This window comes from Amblyomma americanum, chromosome 4 (genome assembly GCF_052857255.1).
Source record: "Amblyomma americanum isolate KBUSLIRL-KWMA chromosome 4, ASM5285725v1, whole genome shotgun sequence".
Lineage (NCBI taxonomy): Eukaryota > Metazoa > Arthropoda > Arachnida > Ixodida > Ixodidae > Amblyomma > Amblyomma americanum.
The window spans coordinates 9,005,301-9,032,620 of record NC_135500.1 but is presented as its reverse complement, the minus strand read 5'-3'; the positions used below and the strand labels follow the sequence as shown (position 1 = coordinate 9,032,620).

At 44.8% G+C, this 27,320-nt stretch overlaps 1 protein-coding gene across 1 annotated transcript in view; it reads right to left on the bottom strand.

Moving 5' to 3' along the window:
- LOC144127733 (transient receptor potential cation channel subfamily M member-like 2) overlaps positions 1–27,320 on the bottom strand; it is a 547,241-nt gene that overhangs the window by 287,125 nt on the left and 232,796 nt on the right. Inside the window, exon 5 of the mRNA XM_077660634.1 lies at positions 13,862–14,054. Within this exon, the coding sequence (XP_077516760.1) occupies positions 13,862–14,054 (193 nt within the window). The remainder of the gene's footprint in view (positions 1–13,861; positions 14,055–27,320) is intronic.

The window sequence follows — 27,320 nt, the reverse complement described above, 5'->3', positions numbered from 1 at the left end:
AACAAAGTACACTGCTAAAGGTACGAGAAGAGGTGCAGTAAAACCGAGAGAGATAAAATATCAATAAAAGAAATTCAACAAAAAGTAAGAAGGCTAAAAGCAAGAAAAAGATAAAAATAAAAGCAATAAAAGGGAAATTAGCGGAAAATGCAGAGAATGTAACACCTTTGTAAAACCAATATTAAGCCAAACAGACCCCGAAAGAAAGGCTGTCTTTTTTAGTGATGAAGTAGAACGCTCTTGCGGGCTAGTTGGCTCATTGCGGAAAAAATCTTAGTACTGCGCGAATTAGACACGACAGGAGAACAGGAACAAAAACGACAACACCGGCGCAGACTTCCAACTGTTTATTTGAGACCGAAAGGCAAGCGCTATAGAAGGCATGAACCTTAGCACATAACCATCATTGTCATCCACACAAGACCTGGTTATAATCTAGACAGCATTCATCAAATTTTTACATCGCAGAAGGGCCGATAAACCACACAGCACTTAGTCAGCATGTCCCCAGACACTCCATGTCAAGAAAATGATTAAAAAGAAGCAAGGAACCTAACAAAAAAGAGGGTGAAAAAGAGGGTGAAAAATACGCGAAGTGAAAATGCAGGTTCCCCAACCGACAACCAGAGTAAAACATTTATGCACCTATGTAGATTTATCTGGTTTTATCCTCACCTTTACACTTGTTCTTTGTTGGCTTCCATGACATGCTTGCTTTTTTATACCTCATCCCACTCTTTCACCTGTTTTAAATATTCACTTTTACACGTGTTCTTTGCTGTTTCCATGCTCTCATGCCGGTTTTTCCACATGTCACACACCATGATTTTATCGCGTTTGCATAGTTGTTTTACTCTGGTTGTCTGTTGGGTCACCTGCATTGTCACTTCACGTATTTTTCACCCACTTTACTCAGGTGGATATTTAGGTTCCTTATTACTTTTTAATCATTTTCTTGACATGGAGTGTCTGGGGACATGCTGACTAAATGCTGTGTAGTCTATCGGCCCTTCTGCAATGTAAAAATTTGGTGAATGTTGTCTAGATTGTAATCAGGTCTTGTGTGAATGACAGCGAGGGTTATGCGCCCATGTTCATGCCTTATATAGGGTTTGCCTTTCGGTCTTAAATAAACAGTTGTAAGCCTGCGCCTGTGTTGTCGTTTTTGTTGCTGTTCTGTAGTGTCTCATTGGCGCAGTACTAACCTTTTTTCTTGAGTGATGTACCTGATAATTTGCCACAGAGGAAGCTTGGGCGAGTTGGTGACAGTTCATTTGCCACATAGCGCTAAAGAGACACGGACGCAGGGAGACAAGCGCCCGTCCTGTTTGTCTCCCTGCGTCCGTGTCTGTTTAGAACTATGTAGCAAGTGTACCTGATAAGTCAATCTTGTGCTCCCGTAACCTCTCACTGGTACATCGGCCTGTTTGGCAGATGTATACCTTGCGACAAGACAAAGGAATTGAGTAGACTACGCCTTTCGCGCATGCGTTGAGAAATTTCTGTGCATACTGGTGCATCCTCTATTCCTGTTTTCTTGTTCATTTACAATCCGACAGAGCTGGGATAGGCACTGCGGTGCGGAAAAGACGTCTACTCCTGTTTTCATTGCAATTTTTTTAAGGTTGTGTGAAATTTGGTGCATGCAAGGGATAACAGCAACCTTTTTATATCGCTTGCGCGCTTCAACCGGTGGCCCACGTTTTGCGCGCTTGTTACTTTTTAGCACTTTTTTCTGCAACAGAGCTAAGCAGTTGTGACGGGTACCCTGATTGTGTGAGCCCGCCTATCTGGTTTGTGAAGCTTTCCTGCAATTTGTGCTCGCATGACTGGATGCTACTTCTTTTCACCTGCTTCGAGTAAGCGGATTCGTGAGGTAAGATGGCCCTTTTGCCCTTTGGTTCAAATGGCCAGCACACGTGATTTGGCGTAAAGAAAATCCTTAGCTCCAGGAAGCGCATAAAATTATTGTCCGGCAATTCGTGTGTTAGTTCGAGTGGAGCTAGGGTACGCTTAAAGACTAAAAATTTGAGGCCCTTTCTGAATAACGACTTCGTTGTCGCACTCTAAAAGGACTAAGAAATCGTCGACGAAGCGGAAAATTTTTTGATCGCTTGAGTGTTCGAAGCGGCTCCTAACAGCTCTGTCTTGCATGGCAAGAAAAATATGGCTATGAACGGGGGCAATGCATGATCCTATGCAGATTCCTTGCTTTTAAATTGAGCGTGAGCCATTCCATTCTGCAACTGTTGATTATAGGTATACAGAGAACTATTCCAAGAAACCACCAGTTCTGGAAGGATATGGCTACGCAATTGTCGATAGCTTCGCGAACGAGTTTCATGAGGTAATTTTGAGGGATCATCAATAGAAAGCAAATCGAGGTTATCTTGCAAGTACTTAGCTACGTCTTTCTGCCAGGTATTTTTCTCCGAAACAATAACACGCAGAGGGCACCCTACCTTACGTGTTTTTGCAGTGAAGAACATTTGCAAGCAAGTGTTCCTGTCACCTTCTACTGCACGAGACAGCTTTTTGAGATTCAATCCTTGGCACAGTTTTTAGCTAAATTTCATTGCTTGGTTGCTAAATATCCGGGCATTTTGGTGGTTCTTGAATAAAGTTGAAGTTAAGCGCCTATGACGTCGTATTCCTTGTTTTCTGTATTCTGTTCGTGTTTTTTAAGCGCTGTCAACCATGGATCAGTACCAACTAGCCCGGCGACTTGTCCTATTTCTCTTATTGTTGAGACCCTCCTGCATGCTATGAGGGCACGACTTTAGAAGAGCAGACTCCAGGGACAGGGAGGCATTGGCTGCTTTCACAACTTTAGAGCGTGAAGAGTCGTATCTCAACAAATCTTTGTTGGCGCGCGGGGAAGTACTATGTCAGGCAAGCGTGGCTACCACAGAACCTCAGCTTTAAGTCCAGGAACGGTAACTGTGGATTATCAGGTAGTTCATGTGTAAAAACCGACCCTCGTCCTAATTGATTAAAAGCAGTTAAAATTTGTAAAACAACCGGGCCAGGAGATGTAAAGGTCCCAGCCCCTAAAAGGATTAAAAAATCATCTACATATCTAAAAACTTTTAAATCTGGACCTTCACGTAAGGTTATTTCCAATGAATGACCGATAAAGGGTAAAAAAATATGACATAAAATGGGCGCCACACAAGATACTTGTAGATACCTTTGCGCTTGAGATAATGCTGGTTGTCATGTAAGATAAAGGTAACAATCAGGTAAAACTCTAAAAGCTTTAAAAATTATCTGTTGAAATGAGTAATACTTGTTGAGGGCCTCGTTGGTGCATGTTTCTAGAACTGGTTGTAGCGCCGAAAAAGACAACACACAGCAAGAGAGACGAGACAGGCGCAACTTTCAACTGTTTATTCACCGCAAATGCGAAGGAATATGAAGACAATAATTAAGATCGGTAGCAGGAACCCCACATGCACGCGAGGGTTTCACAAAAAAAGTGGATAAAGATAGGTGAGGCACACAGGTATCATAACCCAGTGTATCTAAAAAAGCAGTTTCATTCTCAGGAATGGTGATAGATGGGGCACTAACACAATCACTACTTTTGCTTTTAATATAAAAGGCGTCCAACAGTTCACGAGCAGTCTGGTCCTTACTTCTGTTTAAAACCTTCGTTTCTTTCAGCCTTGCTACACACTTAATCTTCCTTTCTTCTCCGCAGCCCCTACAATGATGCGGAAAATGTGAACCAGTACCATTTTGTAAATCCCGGTTATGTTCTGCTAATCGGTCGTAGGTCGGAGGGCTGTAAAAGCAAAAGTAGACCTGTGTTCATCCCGTACACCCATCAGGTGGCGCACAATTTGAAGCATGTGGCAACAAAATATAAGGTTCCTGTGGTTTTTTCCGCCCCAAAGAAACTGGCTGCCTTGTGTGTTAAAACTGATCCCAACAAGGTAAACAAAACTGAATGTAAAAAGAGACATGCAGCTCCGCTTGTTAAATGTGGAGGGGGAGTCGTCTATTAGATTTCTCTCCCGTGCGGAAAGAAGTACAGCCGCGATCAAAAATACGCGGCCCACGGCTCCGGTGCAATGAGCGGCTGCGGGGCCGCAGCGCGGCGCTGTTACCTCCATCGGGCGCTCGCTGCGAAGCTGCACAGAGTGACGACAAAGCTTCGCTCTCGCTCTCCTCTGAGCACGCTACACGGCTGATGAATGTCAAGTGCGGTGTTCAGCTGTTTCGCGGCTGAAGGTCAGTCTGAAGGGGCGCGTCTCCGCTTTGCGTCGTTTGCCAGCCGTAATCAAGGGGAGTGCGCGCGGTTCGCCGTTACCGCCTCGATACTGCTTCGCTCTCGTATGCCCCGCGCGCCCATGCGTGGTGAGCCTTGGTGCACGGGCATTACGGTGCTCAAGAAATAGGGCAGAACAAGTTATTTTCGCGTCAAGACCCCGGCCTGTGAACTCGGTGAAGCCCTGTTTTGTCTCTGGTAGTGTGTTTACTCGTAGTTTTTTTGCAGCAGGAGCGCACTTAGATTTTTTTTTTTAGCTTTTAAATTAACGATTTTGAAGGACCGAGCTCCAGGTAGTAATTAAGGCTAACCCAACCAAACGCCGGGCACTGGAGCGCGGCGTACACGGACGCGAGACGCGCGTTAAGTATGCAATTCGAACCGAACTCGGACGCTTCGCAGGCAGGCGCGCTTAGTCGAACTGCCGAACGCGCGCCTGCCGTAGCCGGTCCGTGCATAGGGAAGACGAGATATTAGAGTACGCGGTGAAAGCCATGCACAGCACGCATTGCAGAGCTCTCTTTCGTATTGACCGTCAGCCGCGAAGCAGCTGAACGCTGCACTTGACATTTATCAGCCGTGTGGCGTGCTCAGGGGAGAGTGACGGCGAAGCTTTGTCGTCACTGTGCACTCTCGCACAGAACGCCCAACGCAGGTAGCAGCGCCGCGGTGCGGCCCCGCAGCCGCTCCTTGCGCCGCAGCCGTGGGCCGCGTATTTTTGACCGCGGCTGTACTTAAGACAAACCGGCCACTGTATTAACGATCGATTAGCAAAACATAATCGGGATTTACAAAATGGCACTCGTTCACATTTTGCGCATCATTTTAAAGCCTGTAGATACGAAATAAAGATTAAGTGTTAAGCAAGCCTGAAAGAAACGAAGGTTTTAAACCGAAGTAAGGACCAGACAGCCCGTGAACTGTTGGAGGCCTTCTGTATTAAAAGCCATGTCCCACCAACTCGCCCAATCGGCAATTTTGATTAAAAGTAACTGTAGTGATAGTGTTAGTGCCCCATCTGTCACCATTTATAAGAATGAAACTGCTTTTTTCAGATACACAGGGGTGAGATACCTGTGTGCCTCACCTATCTTTATCCATTTTTTTTTGTAAAACTCTCGCGCGCATGCGTGGTTCTTGCTACCGATCTTGATTGTTTTCCTTATATTCCTTCGCATTTGCGGTGAATAAAGAGTTGAAATTTGCGCCTGTCTCGTCTCACTTGCTGTGTTGTCTTTTTCGGCGCTACATTCCATTTCTGGAATCCGTAAAAATGCCGACGTTGTTCTGGAATGGCACCAACCCCAAGCTTTTGATACAATATCTAACCGATGCTAACAACTCAACGCATGGTAGCGAAAAGAACAAATCTTCAATGTCCACTGAAAAACCATAACCTATCTGATCGCTGTTTTGCAAATCTCAGCAACATCTGCTGACTTCTTTGCCAAGAAGGGATCATTATTAGATATATGTTTAAGATAAGAAAAATAAATGGACTGACCTGTTGTTGCCATGATCCCTTCCCACTTACGACAGTCTGAAATGGCAAATCTGGCTTGTGAATTTTAGCCGAAAAAAAGACTGACAAGGAATTCTTAGAACTAGTATCAATAGCATTCGCTAACGACCTCAGCTGCAAGCTCTTGCAAAAGTCTATAAATTTCGTTGTTACTCTTAGTTGGCTTCTTTTTACGGACAAAAAGTTCTTCCCAACCGCCTCAAGTGCTTTTTCCTTAAAGAGGCCATTAGGTAAAACAAAAAACTTGCCAACTTTATCAGATTGCAGCAAACACACATCACGGCTTTTGAATTAGTGCACGATGGAATTGACATTCGTACAGCCCGTCATAATCGGACCATATTTAGCACGCCTTTTGGAAAGATGCACAGCACAATTAACATCCTTAGAGCCAGTCTTACTCGTGTGCTAATTAGCACACTATTTAAAGCTGTCCACACCTTTTAGGACGCATCGTTTGTAGTCCTCATCGTAAGCCTTTGAGGTAATATTCTTATTAATTTCGAGGGGCTCGTGCGCCGGTACCTTGGATTGAATGCCAATGGGGTCATGCTAAACGTCTCCTCAAGATTTTTTCCGGTTGGAACTTTCCCGTCACATCCGGATCTACAATGACTGGCTGTGGGTCGTCTGATAGAAGTTGTATCCTGGCTGGTACACCAAAAAGAAGGTGGCTGACCTAAAGCGTCTAATGTCGGAAGTCATCGAACAACGATGGAGAGCTGATCTTGGCCATCTTCCCGCCTCTTCGGTCCGAAAAGAAGCCATGACAACAAGGAGCGTGTGGTTTTCGCCGGCGGTACTTCAGTTCCAGAAAAGATTTCATCCGTCCTGGAAAAAGGCCCTAAGTATGACCCTCATAGCATGCAGGAGAGTCTCAATAATTAGGTCTCCCGCCTCTTGGCGGTAAGCTTCCTTGGACCGGTTATTTCTGCTGTCGCTGAAACCCTCTTGCAAGAACAAAAAGGGGCTCAAAACCGAAGACCCAATCGGTCGTCTTCAAAGCTGGTGGTTGTCCCATATGTGCACCGAGTGTCGTACAACCTCAAGAATGTGGCCTGCAAACACTACGTACCTTTGGTCTTCTCAGCCCCCAACAAGCTATCAAAGCTTTGCCGCCCCATTTCTGGCGTTTGCGAGGATGGCTGCAAAAAGAGACATGACATCTCTTATGTCAAATGCGCTACAGGAGTTGTGTACAGCTTGCCCCTTTCTTGTGGGTCTTCTTATGCATGCCAAACTGGCCGCTGCATTAATGACCGGCTACGGGAGCATGAGTAAAATTTAGAAAATAACGAGAGAACCTCAAATCTTGCACGGCATGTTTCTTCCGGTGTCAGCACTTGTAGGGCTACATTTGCGAACACTAAGTTTCTAGGCAGGAGCGCCAATGTAAAAGCTCGGCTTGGTCTGGAGGCATTATATATTAAAAGGTTATCTGATCGTTCTACGAGTGATGATTCTTTACAGATTTATACCGCTGAATTTGCCTATCTCAATTCGTTTTTGTCATAAGCGTAACGCGGTTGTTTGATGTGTGCCTCCATTGTCCTTGCGCATGCTCGTATTTTTGCTACGTATTTCGTGCGTCACACCTCATTAAACATTTGGTAGTAGCCTTTGTCAGTCGTCGCTTGTGTTTCTTTTCGTTCCTTGTCCAAGTTTTGCGCCCGCTTCTTTTATATCATACGAATTTAACGTCATGCCGTACGGGCTTAGAAACGCCCCTGTAAGATTTGAACGCATGATGGATAACGCCTTGCGTGGCCTGCGCTGGAAGACGTCTCTATGCTACCTCGACGACATCATTGCGTTCTCAGCCGAGTTCTCCAATAATCTGACTCGCCTGCGTCCAGTGTTGACCTGGATCACACCCGCAGGATTGCCATTAATTTTTGAACGTCTCCTTGGAGCTCGCCAGCTTACTATACTGGGCCATGTCATATCGGAAGTCTGCATCCTTTCAAATCCAGCAAATCTCCGCGCAGTTGCCGACTTTGCAAAGCCGTCTAAGCTCAAAGTACTGCAAAGTTTCATTCGCCAATATTCCTACTTTCGGCACCTCATACGAAATTTTGCTTCAATTTTTTCACCTTTGACGCGGGTTCAAGCCGGGAAATCTCATGGTCCTCTCAATGTGGTTGTTGTTTTTGGTTTTGGGGGTTTAGCATTCCAAACCAATTTAGGCCATAAAGGATGTCGGTGTGAACTCACCGGCAATTTCGGGCACCTGGTGTCCTTTATCGTGCCCTGACATCGCACAGTACACAGGCCTCTAGAATTTTGCCTCCATCGAGATTCAACCACCGCGGTCCGGACAGAACCCCGGTCTTTCGGGTCAGCATCCGAGTGAGCCATCGGGGCGGCAAGTCCTCTCCAGTGATGGCGCTTTTGTTACCGTGCGTCGCCTCCTTACCTCACCTGCATCCTTCGTCATTACGGGCCTAACGCCTCGACAGAGATAGGGATGCTAGCGGCTTAGCGTTGGTGCTCTGCTCGCCCAGCGTAGAACCGGATTCCGCGAATATGTGGTCGCATATGCTAGCAGCACGCTGTCTCAGGCCGAGATCAACTACACCGTCAAAGATAAAAATGCTTGGCCAATCTTTGCGCACTAACCAAATCTCGACCATTCTTTTAGGGTCACCCATTCTACGTAGTCACCGATCACCACTCCTTATGCGGTCTGTTGCCCTTAAAGGACCCATCGATCTCCTTTTCCGTCGGCCTTTGCGATTTCAGGAGTGTGGCGTTCGAGCCGTCCACCGTCCCGGACAAAAGCACTCTGGCGCTTACGCCCTCTATCGTACTCCGCTGCCTTGCGACGCTGCGACCATCCCCAGCATTGACCCCGTGCTGTCCTCGTTGCGCACACCAAACGTAATTGTGGAAGAGCGCAAAACATGGAATACTTCCGTCGTGCAACATCTGTCTCGTCACCCTACGGCAGCAACCTCTCAATCGCTTCGGCGTCAAGCCTGCCGCAACACTCTGCTCTACCTACGCTCTCCTCAATCATCACATAATTATATGCCCCAGGGTCGAAAATAGCTCCTCGTCGTTTCTAAGCTACCTACGAGTAAAATTCTGCGCGTGTTTCCATGGCGACCCCCACACTGCTCATGCCGTTGTTTTGAAAGCTTACACTCTATTTTTGCATCGGTACTACTTGTGTGGTATGTACTGCATTGTACGCAAGTACATTCGCTCACGCCTTGACTGCCAAAGCCAAAGTCACTACGCAGAACCTTTCTGGCCCTTCGCAGCCATCCTTGCCCTGCCCATCCCTTTTTCGCGTGGGCATCGACCTTTACGAGCCCCTGCCGTCTTCCCCTTCTCGTAATCGCTGAGTTATCGTCGCAACTAGCCTTCTGCCACTGTATGCCGAAACTGTGGTTCTTCCGGCGGCTACAGGCAGAAATGTCGCTTTCTTTATTCTCCGCCACGGTGCCCCTCGGAAGCTTCTAGCGACTGCGGCCGTGTGTTAGAGGCTATTCAGGCTGTTCTCCAAAAATTTCGAACTGCTCACAAAACCTGGGCTGAGTACCAATCCTCAGGCCAACGGACTCACTGGCTAGCTAGCTAGCTAGCTAGCTAGCTAGCTGCCTCTATAGACCGACCGACCGACCGACCGACCGACCGACCGACCGACCGACCGACCGACCGACCGACCGACCGACCGACCGACCGACCGACCGACCGACCGACAGACAGACAGACAGACAGACAGACAGACAGACAGACAGACAGACAGACACAGACAGACAGACAGACAGACAATTACCCTACCTTTTGTATCGAGGTGGTGACACAATTAATTGCTAGCGTGCTCAATATCTACGGATTAAGTGCCAATTTTCTTCCAATATCTAAGCTACTGCTTTGACCTTCTCCACCAATCCTCTAATAGCATCTTTCTTGATCCTACTGTTAGAAAATTGAGCATGTCCTCGCTTTTACGAAAATATACTGCCTCATGGATTTCTGCGGCGGTATCGTGCACTGAGGGTTGGAGGGTCTTGTACTGGATAAAAATATGTTCTAACGTATCCCTGTGCTGCAATCAGCAAAAGCAAATGTCATCCTTGGTGTCGAATTGTCGCCGGTAACACTTAGTCTTCAAATATCCAGCCCTAGCCTCACACCAGTCCCTTTTGAATGCACAAAAATGTTCACATTTTTGTTATCAAATTTAGCCGTCTTATGAAGCTCCTACGTCGGCTTATCCAGCATTTTCTTTTGCCACTGAGTATTTTCTGAGGATCGTACTTTTTGTTGCAACGTTGCTTCGTGACGACTTCTTCCCTTTGATATATGTATTCATTAGCAGACCACGTAGTTCTTCGCCTCCATGCAATATATTACATCGGTGTAAGTATCTGAAAAGTTTTGCCCCCCATAGTTTCTTATTCATATGCGTCAACCATCGCTCATATATTGCACTTTACGTTTTGCCTCATGCACATCGAATGTTAGCTGCCCGATACTAGATTGAACTGATTCAATAGTAATGTTTCCTTGTGCCACCTCTGGCATGCCTACCAACCTTCCTCTGCTTTATTTGAAGTGCCGAACTTGGGGTACACAAAAACCGCACCACAGTGCTCACAAACGTCAAGCCCGATACTATTGCTTCCTTCCCAGATTCCCCGCATAACTTCATATGTGTTATATCTCCATTGTGCGCGGGTATTCATGCGAACTGCGTTTCTTTTTGCTTTCTTCATAATTTCCTCCTTATGGTTTAGCATCTAGTCTCTGCTAAAATTTATCCAGATACCAAGAAAGGCGTGTGCCTTTACTGTAACGCTAGTTTTCTAGCCGCATCGTACCAGGCTCATAATTATAACATTCCCTCCCAATTTTTGAGCGATAAATCTCTGTCCTAGAATCGCCGTCTCCTTTCCACAACTGTCTGCCAAGTCTAGCAGGCCTCTAGCGACTTCTGCTGGAGGAGTGATGTCATCACTATACATCAGTCCCGATAGGTAACTTACCTGCAGTCGCCCCCCTCGACGCCATCACACAGCAATGCCTAGTCCGCTCGTTTCTACCTTCCATTAAATCTCCCAGATATAGAGGATAAATAGGAGTGGCGATAAAAGATATCTTGCCCATGTCCCTTTCTAACCGCAACTGTTTCTGCACCTTTCATTTCCTGTCAATTCACAGATGTCTTGTTCACCTTGAAGTTTCTTCTAGTAAATATATTGCTTACGTATTTATTTATTTATAGAATACTGCAGACCCTGAGACTGGCCCAAGCAAGAGGGGCAAAGATATATACATAAAACAAACGCGGCAAATTATATCGCAGGAAACTAACATATGAGTAATAGGACGCAGTAAGAGAACCAAGAAAAACAACTCAGCAGCTATTAATAAGCAATTTTGTCACTGGTGTCGATGCTGTTTACAACCTCAAGCCAGAGTTCAATCCACTGATTTATTGTGTGAGGAAAAAATGAGTATTTGAATGCATCGATTCGAGCGCTGTATGGTGTTAGTGGTTCTGTGTGATGTCTTGTTAGTCTCGTCGTGATCGGTTAAAAAATAAATATCAGCAAGCATATCAGCTACAAATATCCATCCCCTAGCGGAGGCACAGAAACTTAGGTGCCTCCTGCAAAGTATCTGTTAAAAATCCGCTCCCACGAGCATAGTAGCTCAACGCCCACGATTAGTCGCAGTCTTCACTGCAACGTGCCCCGATCATGAAGGGACTTCACAACATACGCAGCCCTCAGTCTGCCCAGTTCACCGCCCTGAAGGCTATTCTTCCAGTCACGTCCACTTGAGTACCCTTTCCCGGCTGGCTTGTTCAGTGCCGCTAAAGACCAAAGCTATACGTCTAACTAACGTCGGTAGTAACTCAAGCCATTTGACTCAATGACGCACATCTGCTCCATAAAACAGCCTCTGCTAAGCTCATCTCCTTTTGTCGAGAAGAAAGCAAACTACTCAGCACCTTCACAGCGTTACAGCGTGCCTACTTTCCGTACGAGCCAGACGCTGAACGATGCCATTTGTTTCAAGTTCCATAATGAAAGCCACCTTCTTTCTACGTGCGTCGTGAAACGAAACGCCCATGTCCCGAAGCAGACATACATAGCTGCAGCCTGTTTCGGCTTCAGCTCCAGAGTTTCATGCCAGCCGTTGGGAATATTTTCAAAGCACCCGTTTAAAGTGTTTGTTCCTCTCTGCCAACAAAGCATTCATGGGTTCATATGATGCCATGGCTGATGCAGAGTCCAAGAACACTGTTGTCTCTAAGTTTTTTGTCGACGATTTCAACCTCATCTGAGGCGCAGCAACCGCTGACAGTCGTAGAAGGATCAAGTGTGCATTCATAATGCACTGCCTGCTTGAAAGCCACAACCGCACTCATCATTGCGATAGTTTCGGCTGCTGTGCTCGTCAACCATATGCTGCCTGTATTCCTCTGTGAAGACTAGTTTCTTACTAATGCACAAAATTACTTTTGGAGGCCCCCTTGCAAACTTAACTCTACAATGCCGCCTCTCACAAGACAAGGTGAATCGTGAATCTTGCACAGTCATTGTTCGTGAGCCCTCCACACGCTAAGTGTAGAAATTCCAGTATTTTTTGGCCTTCAGCAATACGGAAAATACAAAACCAGGCGAGCTTAAGCCAGAATACGCGAGCATCGGTCCACCTACGATTCCTTGCCAGCGCACGAGCCTCTGCAAGCCATGCCGCAGGCCCTTCCCATGCCAAGCGCCTCGGCCAAGCCATAAGCATTTGGTTAATTACGGGGCCTTATCCAACCTGTATATCTTACCAAACAGGAAGCGTACGCAAAGCACGAGTAACAGGCGTCCAGATATATGCCGGATACACTCAGCATTGAAGTAAATGCTCCGCCGCTGCACATTTATCATTACAAAAGGCAGTGCCTACCACCAGATACTCAGACGGTGAGCTTGCTTTCTGCACTAAAAAAGCATTGACTGTTGAATGTATCAAACCATTCTTTTTGAGCTTCCTGCTGTGGGTCCTGCCTGCCCGTATGTTCCTTCACGGAAATGCCTTGCAGTTGGGTTCTGACGTGTGTTTGCTCATGCCACGTCTTTTGCCCTTGCATTGTTGCTTGTTGTCCCTGCGCTTGGCCTCCCCATTTAGTCCTAGCTCATTAAATGAAACTTCTATCTCAAAGGAGGGCTTGGATGCAGCTTCCCACAGCCTGCCAACCCCAGTTGGCCAGCTGCCGAATGGATGGCAACAGCGGCGCCATCCTCGCGGCTACATCCCTTGCCAGTTAGCCCTCCATGAGCCAGCGACCAGTCAATTCAGGCAGCGCTCTGTATCCTTTGCGATTTGCCTTGACTGTGTGACGCGCAGTATCGAGCACCTGTATTGCTATGCCATAAATATGAATGATTACATGATAAATGATTAATGCTGAATAGGCCTCTCCCGTGAGAACAGCACGTTCAGTGTTAAAAATAAAAAATTTGCAGGACAGCAACACTGAATATCGTGAAGTAGGTTTAGCTGTTTTTCGGTGGTGGCTTTGTTACTGTTTATTCGTAATTATTTTCTTCTGTATTTGGACCACTCAGCGAATGCGGTACAACTACAAGTGCGCATGACGGCGCAGGCTCCATTCTCGGCCTTGGTGTCCCCAGCTCGTCCGAAGTGCAATGACGCAACAACGCCCGTGCTCGGTAAAAACCTCCTTGCTAGTCGGAATTAAAGCAGGATACTCAGCATAGCCTGTAGTGGTGCTTCTGCACGCGGAAGTCCACCAGACAGGCACGCGAAGCCTGTCATCGTTATTTCGTTTCAATTCAGCAGTAGCGCAAAACGTAAATGCATATGAAAGACAGGTTCATAAACGTAGACAGTTTCTGGAAATCGCGGGTTCGATCCCTGGTGCAGCGCTTGTGTTTCTATGGTGGCTAAGTACAAGTAGGTCCGTGCGCTGTGCGATGCCAGCGCACGTTAAATAGCTACAGGTGGTGTGAAGAAATCCGGACCATTGCAATACAGCGTCCTTCATAGGCGCGTAACACCGTCGCTATTTCACCAGGCGCTCAGCTCACCGTCTGTCTATCTCGTTGTACGCGAAGGCCAGGAGATCTGCGGCGCCTCCGCTTCCTTGAATCACAAGCACGGGCAGCTGCTTCCTCACGTGCTCCAATACCATCTTGTTGCAGCCCGTGCCTCCCTGGCAGACGATCGCTATCAGTGGTATCTCGGCTGAACAAAGCGTCGCTGCGTCAGCAGAAATCAGCGCTGCGAAGAGGAAAAACGTGAAGGCGCGTTCAGTCACCGGACTTCACTAAGGACACTCGGTGGCAAAATGCACTTGAGACATGAGGAAATTGAATAAATCGGGAAGGAACCAATCTTATTACTACTTACTTTAGCGCTGCTAGTGTTTTCAGGCACGCTGGGTTAAAAAGACGGCAAGAAAATTGCCGTTGTGGTGATGCGAGTTCCGGCGACACTTGCGGCGTTATGAAATGCTGGTGCCAGTGTTAAATAACTGTGAGTATGGTTCGCATCAGGCACGTTGGCAGGCGGTAAGGCGGGCGAGACAACAGCTGTGAGGGAGGGTTGGTGTACGACATTACACTTGAGTTTAGAATAGGGAACCGAACCTAGGGGGGGACGCCGCCGCGGTGGCTGAGTGGTTACGGCGCTCGGCTGCTGGCCCGAAAGACGCGGGTTCGATCCCGGCCGCGGCGGTCGAATTTCGATGGAGGCGAAATTCTAGAGGCTCGTGTACTGTGCGATGTCAGTGCACGTTAAAGAACCCCAGGTGGTCGAAATTTCCGGAGCCCTTCACTACGGCGTCTCTCATAGCCTGAGTCGCTTTGGGACGTTAAACCCCCATAAACCAAACCGAACCTAGGGGCTCCCTATTTTTCTTGCAGTGTGTACTCGCGAGAGCTCCGGAATAGGGGGCCGGCCGAATCTGGACAGCGTTAACCACTGGCAGCTTTATTCCGGCTTAAAATTGATATGCTCAATAGTAAATACCGCAAGTTTGATATTACTGACACTTTTGTTTGCGCCAATCAAATCAAAAGAACGTGCACTGTAAAAAATGATCCGCTGTACACAGAAACCTGCTGGTAATCCGTTCCCCCCATACTCACTGCAGATATAGCAGTTCAGGTGGCGAAGAAAGTAGTATAATGCACAAGACCCTCCTTGGCATTGGCGACGACACGGAACGAGCATCGCCTAAGCACAGCTTGCTTTTTCTGCAGATCGAGCCCTGGATACCAGATTCAGTGCCTTCCGCTGTATGAGCGTCCCGCACGTGTCAGCACCAGCGACGGATAAAGAAGATCAAAGATCCGGGGGCGTGTCAAATCACTGAAAACTGCAATCTCCAGCATCGGTTCTGACGTCACAGCAACAGAATCTACAAAAGCCGCCTGCGACCACCGGGTGCTTCACTTGGCATTGGCGACGACACGGAACGAGCATCGCCTAAGCACAGCTTGCTTTTTCTGCAGTTCGAGCCCTGGATACCAGATTCAGTGCCTTCCGCTGTATGAGCGTCCCGCACGTGTCAGCACCAGCGACGGATAAAGAAGATCAAAGATCCGGGGGCGTGTCAAATCACTGAAAACTGCAATCTCCAGCATCGGTTCTGACGTCACAGCAACAGAATCTACAAAAGCCGCCTGCGACCACCGGGTGCTTCACTTGGCATTGGCGACGACACGGAACGAGCATCGCCTAAGCACAGCTTGCTTTTTCTGCAGGTTAGTGCTTGGATATAGTTTTTGAACCCATTATTGTTGCTTCGGTCGTCGCCATTGCCAAGTTGTTCACAGTTGTGTGTACCCTTGTCTGCCGTGGGGCGTCCTGCACAGATGGCGAAAGAACTAGCAAAGTTAAAGGAAGAGATAAGACAAGAGTTCACCCAGTTAAAGGCAGAGCTTCAGCAGGAAATAAAAACTGCTCAGGCGTCCCTGGAAAGGGATGCACGAAGTGAACTTCGCGAACTGCGCAACGAGCAAAAGAGTTTGACCGAAAGTCTTGAATTTGCACATGCTGAAATTGAAACACTGAAAAAGCAACTTACTAGTGAGGTTGAAAAAAACGCAAAGCTAAGCACTGAAAAGATAACGCTGAAGCGAAATGTGCGGCTCTGGAACAACAGAATGAGGAGCTTGAAAAGCGAGTAGTTCAATTAGAACAGTATTCAAGAAACGTGAACTTGGAAATTCAGGGAGTCGAAGAGGAAGAAGAGGAAAACATACCAGAAATCCTTACCAAAGTTGGGATTGCTATCCATGAATCAATCACAGACAGTGATGTTGAGATATGTCACCGTGTTCCCACCCGTAATGACGGCAAAACAAAGAACATAGTTATTCAATTCAAGTCCCGCGCCAAACGCGACAGCGCTCTTGAAAAGGCCAAAAAGACTCGCCTCACAAACAGAGATCTAGGATTTGATAGCTCCGATCCCATATACATAAATGAACACCTTTGCCCCTCCCTGAAGAAGCTTCTCAGCTTGGCCAAACAAAAGAAAAAAGAACAAAACTGGAAGTTCGTGTGGGTTCGTGGCGGAAAAATCTTTGCTCGCAAACATGAAACGTCAAAAGTTCTTCGCATACAATGCGAAAAAGACATTGGAAAGATTCAGTGAGCACAACAACTTATCTAGTATCCCATCTTGTCATTCAGAATGGCATTACAGCCTGCTGAAGTTAACAATCTTATCACATCTGGAAACATGAGAGGTCTTAAATGCTTCCATCTGAACATAAGATCAAGTCGTAATAAAGAAGACATACTTAATATTTTTATTGAAAACTTTACCTTCCCTTTTGATGTGGTCATGTTAACGGAAACGTGGTCTACAGCAGAATGTGATGCTATAATTGATGCAAATTATAAAACCTTCTTTTTGAACCGATCGAAAAAGCGTGGTGGCGGAATTCAATTGAATATTAGAAAGTGCTTTCAGTGTGACTTACTTGATCAGTTCGCTGTTATCAATGACTACATCGAATGTCTTGCCGTAGTTAGTGAGCCCTACATTTGCGCTGTGATTTCCAGGCCGCCTGATGGGTGCATGAGCAGTTTCTTTCAATTTCTTGAAACCTTACTTGATTTTTCAAATAAGAATGACTACACAACAATCCTGGGAGGTGATCTTAACATAGACCTGCTTACCTCGTCCACCTCTGAGCAGTTATTACAGACAACACTCTTCTCGCAAGGCTACAGTAATATGATTCAGACTCCCACAAGGATAACCACAAAATCATCCACACTGATAGATCTATTCATAACAAACCTGCCTAAGCACGAAACAACAGCAGGTACAGTTTCATCAAATATCAGCGACCACTTGGCAATAGTTTTACTCTGTAAAACAACACCTAAACGTACGAATACTGTATCACTTCCAAGCAGAAAAATTCAAAACATCAGTGAGTCTACAATATCCATTTTTCGTAGTAAACTTATACAAACTGGAGTGATGTTTATAGCACAACATCAGCTGATGATGCATATAATAACTTTTTAAATAAATATAATAGATGCATATTCGCAGTCGTTCCCCTTCATTACTGCAAAAAAATTCAAGAAATCACGTAAACCTTGGATTACCAAGGAGTCCCTAAAAATGATAAAAAAGAAAGACAAACTCTTCCATAGATTTCTAAGCACGCGCGATACAGAAGATTGGAAAGCCTTCAAAAAATATAGAAACAAAACAAACGCCATACTGCGGAAAGAAAAACAGCGGTATCTTTACCTATTCTTTGAGACGGGTCATACCATAAAATCTGACGTTATGTGGAAGAAATTAAATGAGCTACTTAATCGAAACCCCCATTGTCAGAATACACATGAATTAATTATAAATGACAAAGTTATTTGTGGACAAGAGCTAGCTGAAGAATTTAACAACCATCTAGTCAACCAGGTTACTAGTGCTCACTGTGTAGAAGCAACGGGAAATATTGCTAGAAATTTAGACAGCATCTTTTTTGTTCCCACAAGTGAAAGTGAAGTCCATGATGCATTTAGTTCTCTTCGCAACAGTTCGGCGCGGGACATAAACGATCTTCAGCTAAGGCCTATAAAAGGTGCACTTGGCTTGCTTACACCACATCTCACTCATATCTACAATTTAGCTCTCTCCACAGGCGTTTTCCCAGCAAAGATGCAAATATCTAAAGTAATAACAATTTTCAAAGGCGGCGATCGCAACAATTTATCAAACTATCGCCCAATTTCCTTGCTACCTATCTTTTCAAAAGGACTTTAAAAAGTAATTCATATCCGCATCATCAATTTTTTTGAAAAGCACAATTTGTTAACACCGACAAAATTCGGCTTTCGCAAAGGCAAATCCACAGAACTAGCATTGCTCACACAGAAAGAAATTATACTACAAGCATTTGAAGAAAAAGAAGCAGTAATTGGCATCTACATTGACTTTTCTAAAGCTTTTGATCGTCTTAATCACATAACATTACTAAAGAAACTAGAAATATATGGAGTAAGGGGAACACCACTAGCACTCATAACATCATATCTACAACATCGAAGGCAAAGCGTTTCAATAGATAACAACATATCATCATACAGACCTGTAACCACCGGCATACCTCAAGGAAGCATACTTGGCCCTCTCCTATTTAACATATACGTAAATGATATCACATCTGTTAGCCCTGTTCCACATTATATATCCTATGCAGATGACACTACCTTATTATTCCACGAGCGTAACTTTCAATCCTTAGAGGCTGGTATTAACGCGATCCTTCAAAAACTCTACCAATGGAGTAAAGCGAACTCCCTGGACATTAATACGAAAAAAACAAAGGCAGTCATATTCACTCCCAGGCAATCGAAAGCACCACACTTCTTAAATATCACATTAGGATCCGAACCAATAGAATTTGTTGATTTAGTTAAAACACTTGGCGTATATCTGCACAAAAATATGCTATGGGACACTCACGTTAATTATGCTATAACAAAAATATCTAAATCTGTCGGAATACTAGCGAGGTTTCACTCTTTCCTACCACAAGCAATTAAACTGCACATATACAATGCCTTGATTCTATCACATATAAGTTACTGCTTTCTTGTTTGGGGGAGAACAACCGTCACAAATCTAAATCGTTTGCACGTACTCCAAAAAAAATCTATTCGGCATATCGTAGGGGTCGACTCGCAAGCCCACACAGGCGAATATTTTATGCAGCTTAATGTAACAAGTGTACATAATCTATACCTATATACATTGGCAAAAAGATACAAACAACAACTTCGTAAAAGCCAGCAAGAATTAAAATTTATGGCACAGTTAACTCGAACAACACATGTACGTGATACACGCTTTTCAGAACCTTGGAAAGTTCCTTATTCCCGGACAAATTATGGGCAACAAATGCTACGTCATTCATTACCAACACTTTTAAACAATCTTGAACATAACGGAATTGACATTAACCACATTAGTATTTCAAAAATTAAGTCTTTCCCGTCGGAGCAAGCATCAGACAACCCATACTAATTAGTGCACCTGAAATAATAACATGCAATTCTGTTGTAAAACCGTTTGCCTTTATGAATATGTACCTATGCACGTTCCATTCTGTTTGTAAATTACTACAGTTTATTTTGTTTTGTCTTCGTACTTGCTGTACATATAAAAAATTGTTTAAGTTCCACAAGAGAGCTTTGTAAAACCACTCTATATTGTTTAACCTTGTACGTTTTGCTTGCTTTGTTTCATATTTCCATATTCCACGAGTATGCTTTATATAATGTCCACCTATGTGTCGTCACTGCATGCCATGTAAAAGGGCGCTTGAGCGCAATCAAGTGAACACGTTTCACTTTTTGCTCGAGCCTCCTCCGTTGATTTCTTTCTGACGGAAAATAAACTGCATTTGATTTGATTTGATTTGATACACATGCTATGTATTCAATACATACTAAACATGCCGTTTAGAATGAAAGAGTTGTGAGTGTTTTGGTGAGTAAAGGTGTACACGTTTTATTTTCATGACAAGCTGCACACATTGCACCTCTGAACATTGCTGTCCCATTTATCTGAAAAGCAAAAAAAAATCCACAATTAGCAGTCACACACTACCAATTATAAATAAATTTTACAAATATTTTTGAACCATCCGCTATTGAACAGCTGGTTTTCGTAAAAGCTTGCAAAAGCCGTTTGTTGAGAACGAAACGATTACAATTCACTGCCCAAAATTAAATTTTCATATAAGGAAAAGCGGCAAAAGCCACATGACCAGGAATAACCAGACAAAATGCACTTATCCCGACCATACTGTGTGCATGAAAGTGCTTACAGTTATCTGTAATTTCATCCAAAACGGTTGCTCAGGATTGCTTCCAATACAATTCGACGCAGATGCCTTTTTTGCATAACACTCAATGCACAACTTAGCGAACAAAAAAATGATTGTAACACCTGAGAATGGCTGAAAATTTACCCACATGCAATCTGGAAGAGCACTTTTCCCGAACCTTATGCTTTCGCTCAAGGTTTCCTTTATCTAAGCATGTGCAAGAAAAAAGTACTGATCCCTGAAGCCAAGTGAGAATGCAGTAGTAGTTACCGGTCACAGCTCACTGAGGTGCTCCAATGCCACTTGAGTATGTCTCACGAGGAAGTGGTTCTCACGTTTTGAAACCAGCCCTTGTCATGTGAATCTTTTCGGAATGACGACCCATAAAGACGTAGTGTCTTCATGGGCACGGTGTGAAAAAGGACTAAAACATGGGGCTTTCTGCATCTTCATGAGCTGTGAAACGTTTTTCATTGGTGCGGCTTCACATAGCTTCACTTCACAGTCTCCTTTTTTGCTTTTTGTGGAATCATTCTATACCTGCGAAAGATTTTCCTCACAAACATTATTGCACTAACGGAGAAGCAGAAATGTTCGTTTTCTATGCCTTTTTTCACAACAAAGGTACTGAATAAGGCATCACCTTTTTTTGCAAATTATTTTTAAGAGGTAAAGCAGCTGTTTAGGCTTGTTGGCCTGCCACCATGGTTAGCGAACCGAGCGTGACAAAAACGAGGACAAATGAAAACAGCGCCTGTCCAGTCAACTTCTTCGTTTGTCCTTTCTTTTATGACACTGCATTCACTGAGCATGATTTTCCATGTGGTAACAAACTTTGGGACAGTTTGTTCAAAGAGCCCTCTGTGTTCTGAAGCCTAAGAATTAATTCTTCATGAGACACCTTGTACATATATCAGACTACCTCAGCGAGCTGCTATCGGGCCCTTTGAGTGCACTCTCACTTGACATAAAGGGTAGGTACTTTATTCGCCACATGATGCCATGATGCATATGTCGAGCGGAAGCTTGAAAGATTTCGAAGAACTGCGCTTCTACATTGCTTGCAAAGAGAAGCGCAAGAGTCTGGGCATGCTCAGCTGCTACCTTCGCTTCTTGCTCATAGAGTTCCTCAGTGAGTACTACATGCAGACAGAAGGCGTCTGCATCAGCTCTTGCTTAAAATCCATCCTGAGCGACCTTCTCGCACGACTTGACAGGCAACTCCATAAGGTCCTTGATGCACGGAGTGTCATCAGAGTCAGTTTGTTCTGTCAGCTTCCTGGTCCTGTGGTTGGTACTGTGCTTTCTATTCTTAAAGTAATTACTATATTTTCATTATTCACTTTATGAAGCCTGAGAGTGGGACATAGGGTTGCACCCCGCGTTGTGCAGTAACCAAACCATTTTTTCGTACACCGAAGGAACACAGCTGTCAAGGCAAGCATATACATCCAGAAGTTCAGCTTACATGTGAGACACAAATCATCAATTCCAACTTTGCAGTGCTTTCCCATGCACGAATATCTAAATTCTCCTCCATTTTTGCTCAAACTCTCACAGATTGACACTATTATAAAATCAATAGCATTCGTTGGTCACATAAGCAGCAGAGAAGCACAGCCCCAAGGTACTCTCCAGTTGTTTGAAACGCTGTCCGCCAGTTCTCGTGCCATCATGAATACTGGTGCTTTGAAATGCACCACTGTCCATGTTTTCATTACGCCATGCCACTCCAGCAATTGGTCAAAGATCTCGCTCTAAAAAAAGAGTAGTCTATTTTGTTACACTGAACATATTTTATTTTACTTTGCCCTAGGTACGTAGCATTTTAGTGTCCCAGACCAAACTGCAATAATGATCAATCATCCTTTCAATTTTATCATATATGGTAAGAAAATTTGGTGTTGCTAGCCAGAAAGCATGGATGAATGTTTTAAGTTCCGTGCGTCACCGCCCTTGCACACAAAATGTACAATTTAGAGGTTTCATCTTTCCATATGTAATTTCATGCTCCAAATGTGATTAACTATGCAACAAAAATTTCACCTTCCATTCTGCATAAAGAAGATTAGTTTGGTCTTTCTTCACAAGCCTCTGCAAGTAGATATGAACGGTGCATATTTTACATCTATTTTTGATAAGCTTGCCTGTATGATGTCTTCTGGAATAAAACAAAGAATTAAATTACTTTATACTGTCGGTGCTACTGAGCAGGCACCGAATATAGAAGCAGAACATTTTTCTTCATGCCTAAAACAGTTATTACAGATACTGCTCTGCTTGACTGAAAAAACTACTGCGCAGACCTTAACAATTTCTTAGTGTGAAAACAGCATCAACAGGGCCACGTGTGATTATGGGCGATGCAGAGCCCGGATGTGCCCATTTAATAATTCGCTGTTTTTCTATAATAGAACAACGCTCGGAATCCAAGCCATCATTTATTTGTCATGCTGTATTTTTGTTGTCTCTCGCACAACCTTAAGAAGGTTGCGGAAATGTATGGGATCCGCGTCGTTATTTTCGGCGCCCTCCAAGCTGAAAAAGTGCGTCCTTTACTCATAGGAACCAAAGAGAACCCACCACTTGCAAGAAAAGAACCAGACAAATTTCACCAAATGCGTTTCCGAAGATATTTATGAAATACCTCTCCCGTGCGGACGGTCCTACATAGGACAAACTGGCCGTTGCTGAAATGAGCGCGCTCTGGAGCACAGGTCATCCATACGCACCGGAACGGGCAGTAATCTACTCCTGCACTGTGAGAGCTGCGACAGCAGAAATTGTTGTCCTTATCTGGAGAAGACAAAATTCCTTGCCATGGGAAAACAAAAACCGAAAAAGCGGTTATCGAGGCTTACATCATCTCCAAAAGGGGTGACAAATGTGTCATCTCACCTTAATTATCTTTATCAAGAAAGAGATCGATGTCTTAGAAGGAAACAGCCGAACTATTCATCGGTGCTAATCACACATGGCCCTGTTGATACTGTCTTCGCACTGCACACGATGTTTTTGCCAGTTGCAATAAAACTAGTCGGAAGTTCTGCACTTTGTGTGTGCACCGTTTGCTACTTGTCCCGTCGTCTTGACTAAGTTTTTTCTTTTTGCTTACAAGACATGGAGCGGCATCCATTGTACCTGCAACACAGAAAGCAATGTTTTAGTTTGAGTGAACTGAACTAGGAAAGAAACACAAGATATCTATGGCCAAACGACTTAACTGAAAGAAATTGAGGGCAGTGTAATAGTAAATACACTGATATATTGCATGCAACATATATGAGTGATGTATTGCGATATTCAACACTGTTACCATTGGCACAGCTATCTACTTTATACATCACAAACAATGCATTAGCATAAAATACTGATACCGTACAATTAGTATTAGTAGTAGCAGTGCAGGTGCTATGAAAAGAGGGGCTGCCGCTCTGTAAGCAGGGAAATGACCGATGGTCAGTTTAAAGAAAACAGGAGTAATCACTGAAGAGAGGTATCCAGGAGAAAAGAAGGTAGGCATAGAAGGACTCAGGATACAATAGGCAGGTCAGGCTATTTAGATAGTACGGACAAAAGAAACAAACACACAGGTGGAGATATGCAAGAGCAACCACATATATCGCTGTGCCGAATAGAAAAATTTTACCGACCTTAATTAGCCCAAAATGTGATCGCATATATACTTGCGATATAAACTTATAATTATTCATAGCATAACTACCCAAGCGAAACCAAACCGAAATGAAGAGAGAGCAGTTGATTAGCCCTTGGCGTGATGCTTGTGCCTTCCCAGTGCAAGGCAGAAATATCGTTCATTTAAACATCACATCTCAGACACTAATAGTTCAATATTAGCAGAAAAATAGAAGTAGCGAAATACGCAATGTTAGTAGTTGCACATTGTTTCATGGCACTGAAACAGAAAAATAGTATTATGAATTACCAGTATGCAATGCTAGTAGCTTATTTTTTCACACACCTGAAGCAGAAAATAGTATTAAAAATAACCAAGTGCACAACGTCTGTAGCTGCAGATTTTTTCATGCGCCTATCTAAAACGTATCTGCATGATTTGCCACATGATAGTCTCTCTTTTAGTTAAGGTAGCGTACCGATGGGTAGCAGCTGTGGTTGTTGAGTACATTTGGGGTAGTAGTGCACAGTAAGGTACGAATGAAATGCAAATACTGCCTATGAACAAAACAAAATATTTCGCTTATGTGCTTTAAGCTCGACTATGCAGCTAGCCTGATTCCTGTGTAGGGTAAAAATTCTACCGAAGTACACATTTATAAAGCCTTTCTAACAACGTCATATGAACGCACTTCGTTCCGGCCTGACAACCGGGGGCATTTCTTGTCGCCTGGGTTGGGGCAGACATCAGGTCTGTGTCCAACGATACCACAATTAGTATAGGTGTGAACTGTTTTCTCGTACAATCTTACTGGTGTGGCTTGCTGGTAGTAAAAGACCGGGAAGGGGACTTTGCGGCCTTTGAAGGTTAGGACTGCCACCTTCTACTTGTACAGTTTCCGGATGCTGAGAATGGCTGCATTCGATGAGTAGAGCGCGTCGATGAGTTTATCATCCGTGGCTTCTAAAAGGCACTATAACTCTCCTGCGCATCGTATCTTGCTAATTGATGTAAGTCGAAACCGAGTAGATATTGTCGCCGAGCTGCAAGACTTCTATTTTAAGCACTTTCTTGGGTGTAGTTTCGTCTCTGGCTCCTTCCACCATGATGTTTTGCTCCCAGATAGGCCATATGCTGATTGCCCGCGTAAGTGGGTCGAGTCCAGCAGCTGTATGCAATGCGTGGCTGAAAATGCCGCCCGCCATATATTTCCTGAGGTCCAGCGTGTCCTTTGGCTTGATTATAATAACAGCTTCCTCGTGAGCGAGGCGCGGTAGAGAGGGTTTCCATTTCCTCTTGCGTTCCTTCTGGCTAACGTGGCCAGCTGGAGTTTGGCTGGCTGAGGCAGCTACATTTGCTGCACGCTGACTCCCAAGTTTCGACTTTCTTCCGGATGAAAGTTTCAGTAAATGAGCTAAATTTTGGGTCTTCTCCTGGTGTTTTGGTGAAGTTCTGCATGCTTTCTGGGTCGCATCCGGTGGCGGCAGCCATCACGTCGCTCCAACCGCCTTCGCGGCCTCGTAGGCAGCAGCGGTCTCCTGCATGAGAAACAAGTGCACGCAGAATTTCAGGGACAGGTCCCACCTGTAAGAGCTCATGTCCCGTAGTCCTGACGTCGTACCGGAGCACATCACACCAATACTGAGGCGCTACGTGAAGAATTCGGTCGCCAGGGCATGAATTCGGGGGAGCCTACGGGAAGCCTGTCCGCTCTCTGCTGCTCGCAGCAACCAACCTAATGAACTTATGTTGTTTCCCAATGTCATAATCATATCAGCTGTTAAAGTTAATCCAGATTTTCAGTTAGTTCAAAACGAATGAAGCAACGTAGTATTACGAACAAAATTTTACGTAAATAACAGCGACTTTTTCCGAAATGTCACTGGAAGCCGCTGCAGTCTGCTCGGCAGTATAGATGCTGCATTAGAGCATTCCATATTAACTGCTGAGTGAATGCAAGATTCTTGTGACCTCAATGTTTTTACATACGATGTCCTGACACGTTGTTCACGCTTGGGCAAACAAGCGCTTTGCGCTTGAGGCAGTACCTATCTTCGTAGATTAAAGTAAAAGAAGGCTCCGGAACGACGAATCGCTTAAAGCAGACCGATGAAATTACACTTACCTCTCACCCACCGGCCTTCCGTGCTTCAAAACGTACTTGGAGCCTCCGCGTTGAAAATGATGAGATAATGGCGTTGAAAAGAAACTCACAGTGCAGCCGCCGCCAGAGCAGCGCACGCAGTGATGTAGAAGTAAATAGTGGCCCCAGGCAGCTACCAAGTTTAACGCGACTATCTAAAATTTTTGGGGAGGTAGGAAAGGTGGGGAGGTGCATGACCATCAGCACAGCTTGTTTGGCTGTGCACATACATTTGATCATCCACCATTCGTTCCCGGAAATCGCGAATGCCGCAAGCGTACAGGGCTTTCTTTTCTGCTCCAAACTTTCAAAGAAACAAGTGCTATCTCATCCCATTTTCACAACTACTGTCACACCATAACACTCGGCACCAGCTGCAAACGTGACATCCGGCAAATTATGGTTGACAATTAACAAAAATGTTTTAATTAAGGTGCGTGTGAAAGTAGAAAGAGAGGAACATGCCGTATTGGAGGGTTTCGGAGTAATAATTTCGACAACCTGGGATATTTAGCATGCACTGATATCGCACAGCATCCGGGCGCCTTTGGGCTCCGTGTCAATCAAAACGCAAAGGAACCCGTGCGCTGTGCGACGTCAGTGCACGTTTAAGACCCCCAGGTGGTCGAAATTAGTCCGCAGCCCTCTACTATGGCATCCTTCCCTGTCTCTCATTTAATTTAATATCATTTAAGACCCAGTTAAAGGTCTCACATAAGGGTTGGGCAAAATAAAATAAAAGATCAATTTATGCATGAGACGCGGAAACCCTTTCACGAAACATCATGGGTGCAGCAATGTGGTGGGGAAGGTCGTTCCAGTCGGCTGCTGTTCTTGCAAAGAATGGCGTTGAAATGGTGGTTGTACAGGTACGCGGTCTTTGAACCTGCAGTGGGTGACCAATGCGGGAAGAAATATGTGAAAAAGATGCGCAGATATAAGGTTCCTGATCAAGTCTTGAATAGTAACATTTGTAATGAAGTCAGAGACTGGCAATGCAGCGGCGAAGTAAAAGATGCTGTAGATCCGATTGATTTCTCAAGTATGAAATTCTGACACCACGTGAGCAGCATGAAGATATGAAACTAATGGCTCTATTTTAGTCCCCCAAGGGCATTAGCAAGATATAATTGGCGGGGATTCCAAACTGCGGGTTGGTACTGTAATTTGGGGTGCAGCAATGACAAGCAAGGGAGTTAGTAGTATTACATGGTGCGGAGCACTATGGAGGTGACGCTTCAAAAAACCTAACCATTTGATAGCATGTGGGATGATGCTCGTTACATGTACCTGCCAGGTTAAATCGGAAAGAGAGACATCGAAATATTTATATCATGGTACTAGATCAACAAGGGCACCGGAAATTTTATACGAAAAGAGGGCTACCGCGGCGGTTAAAG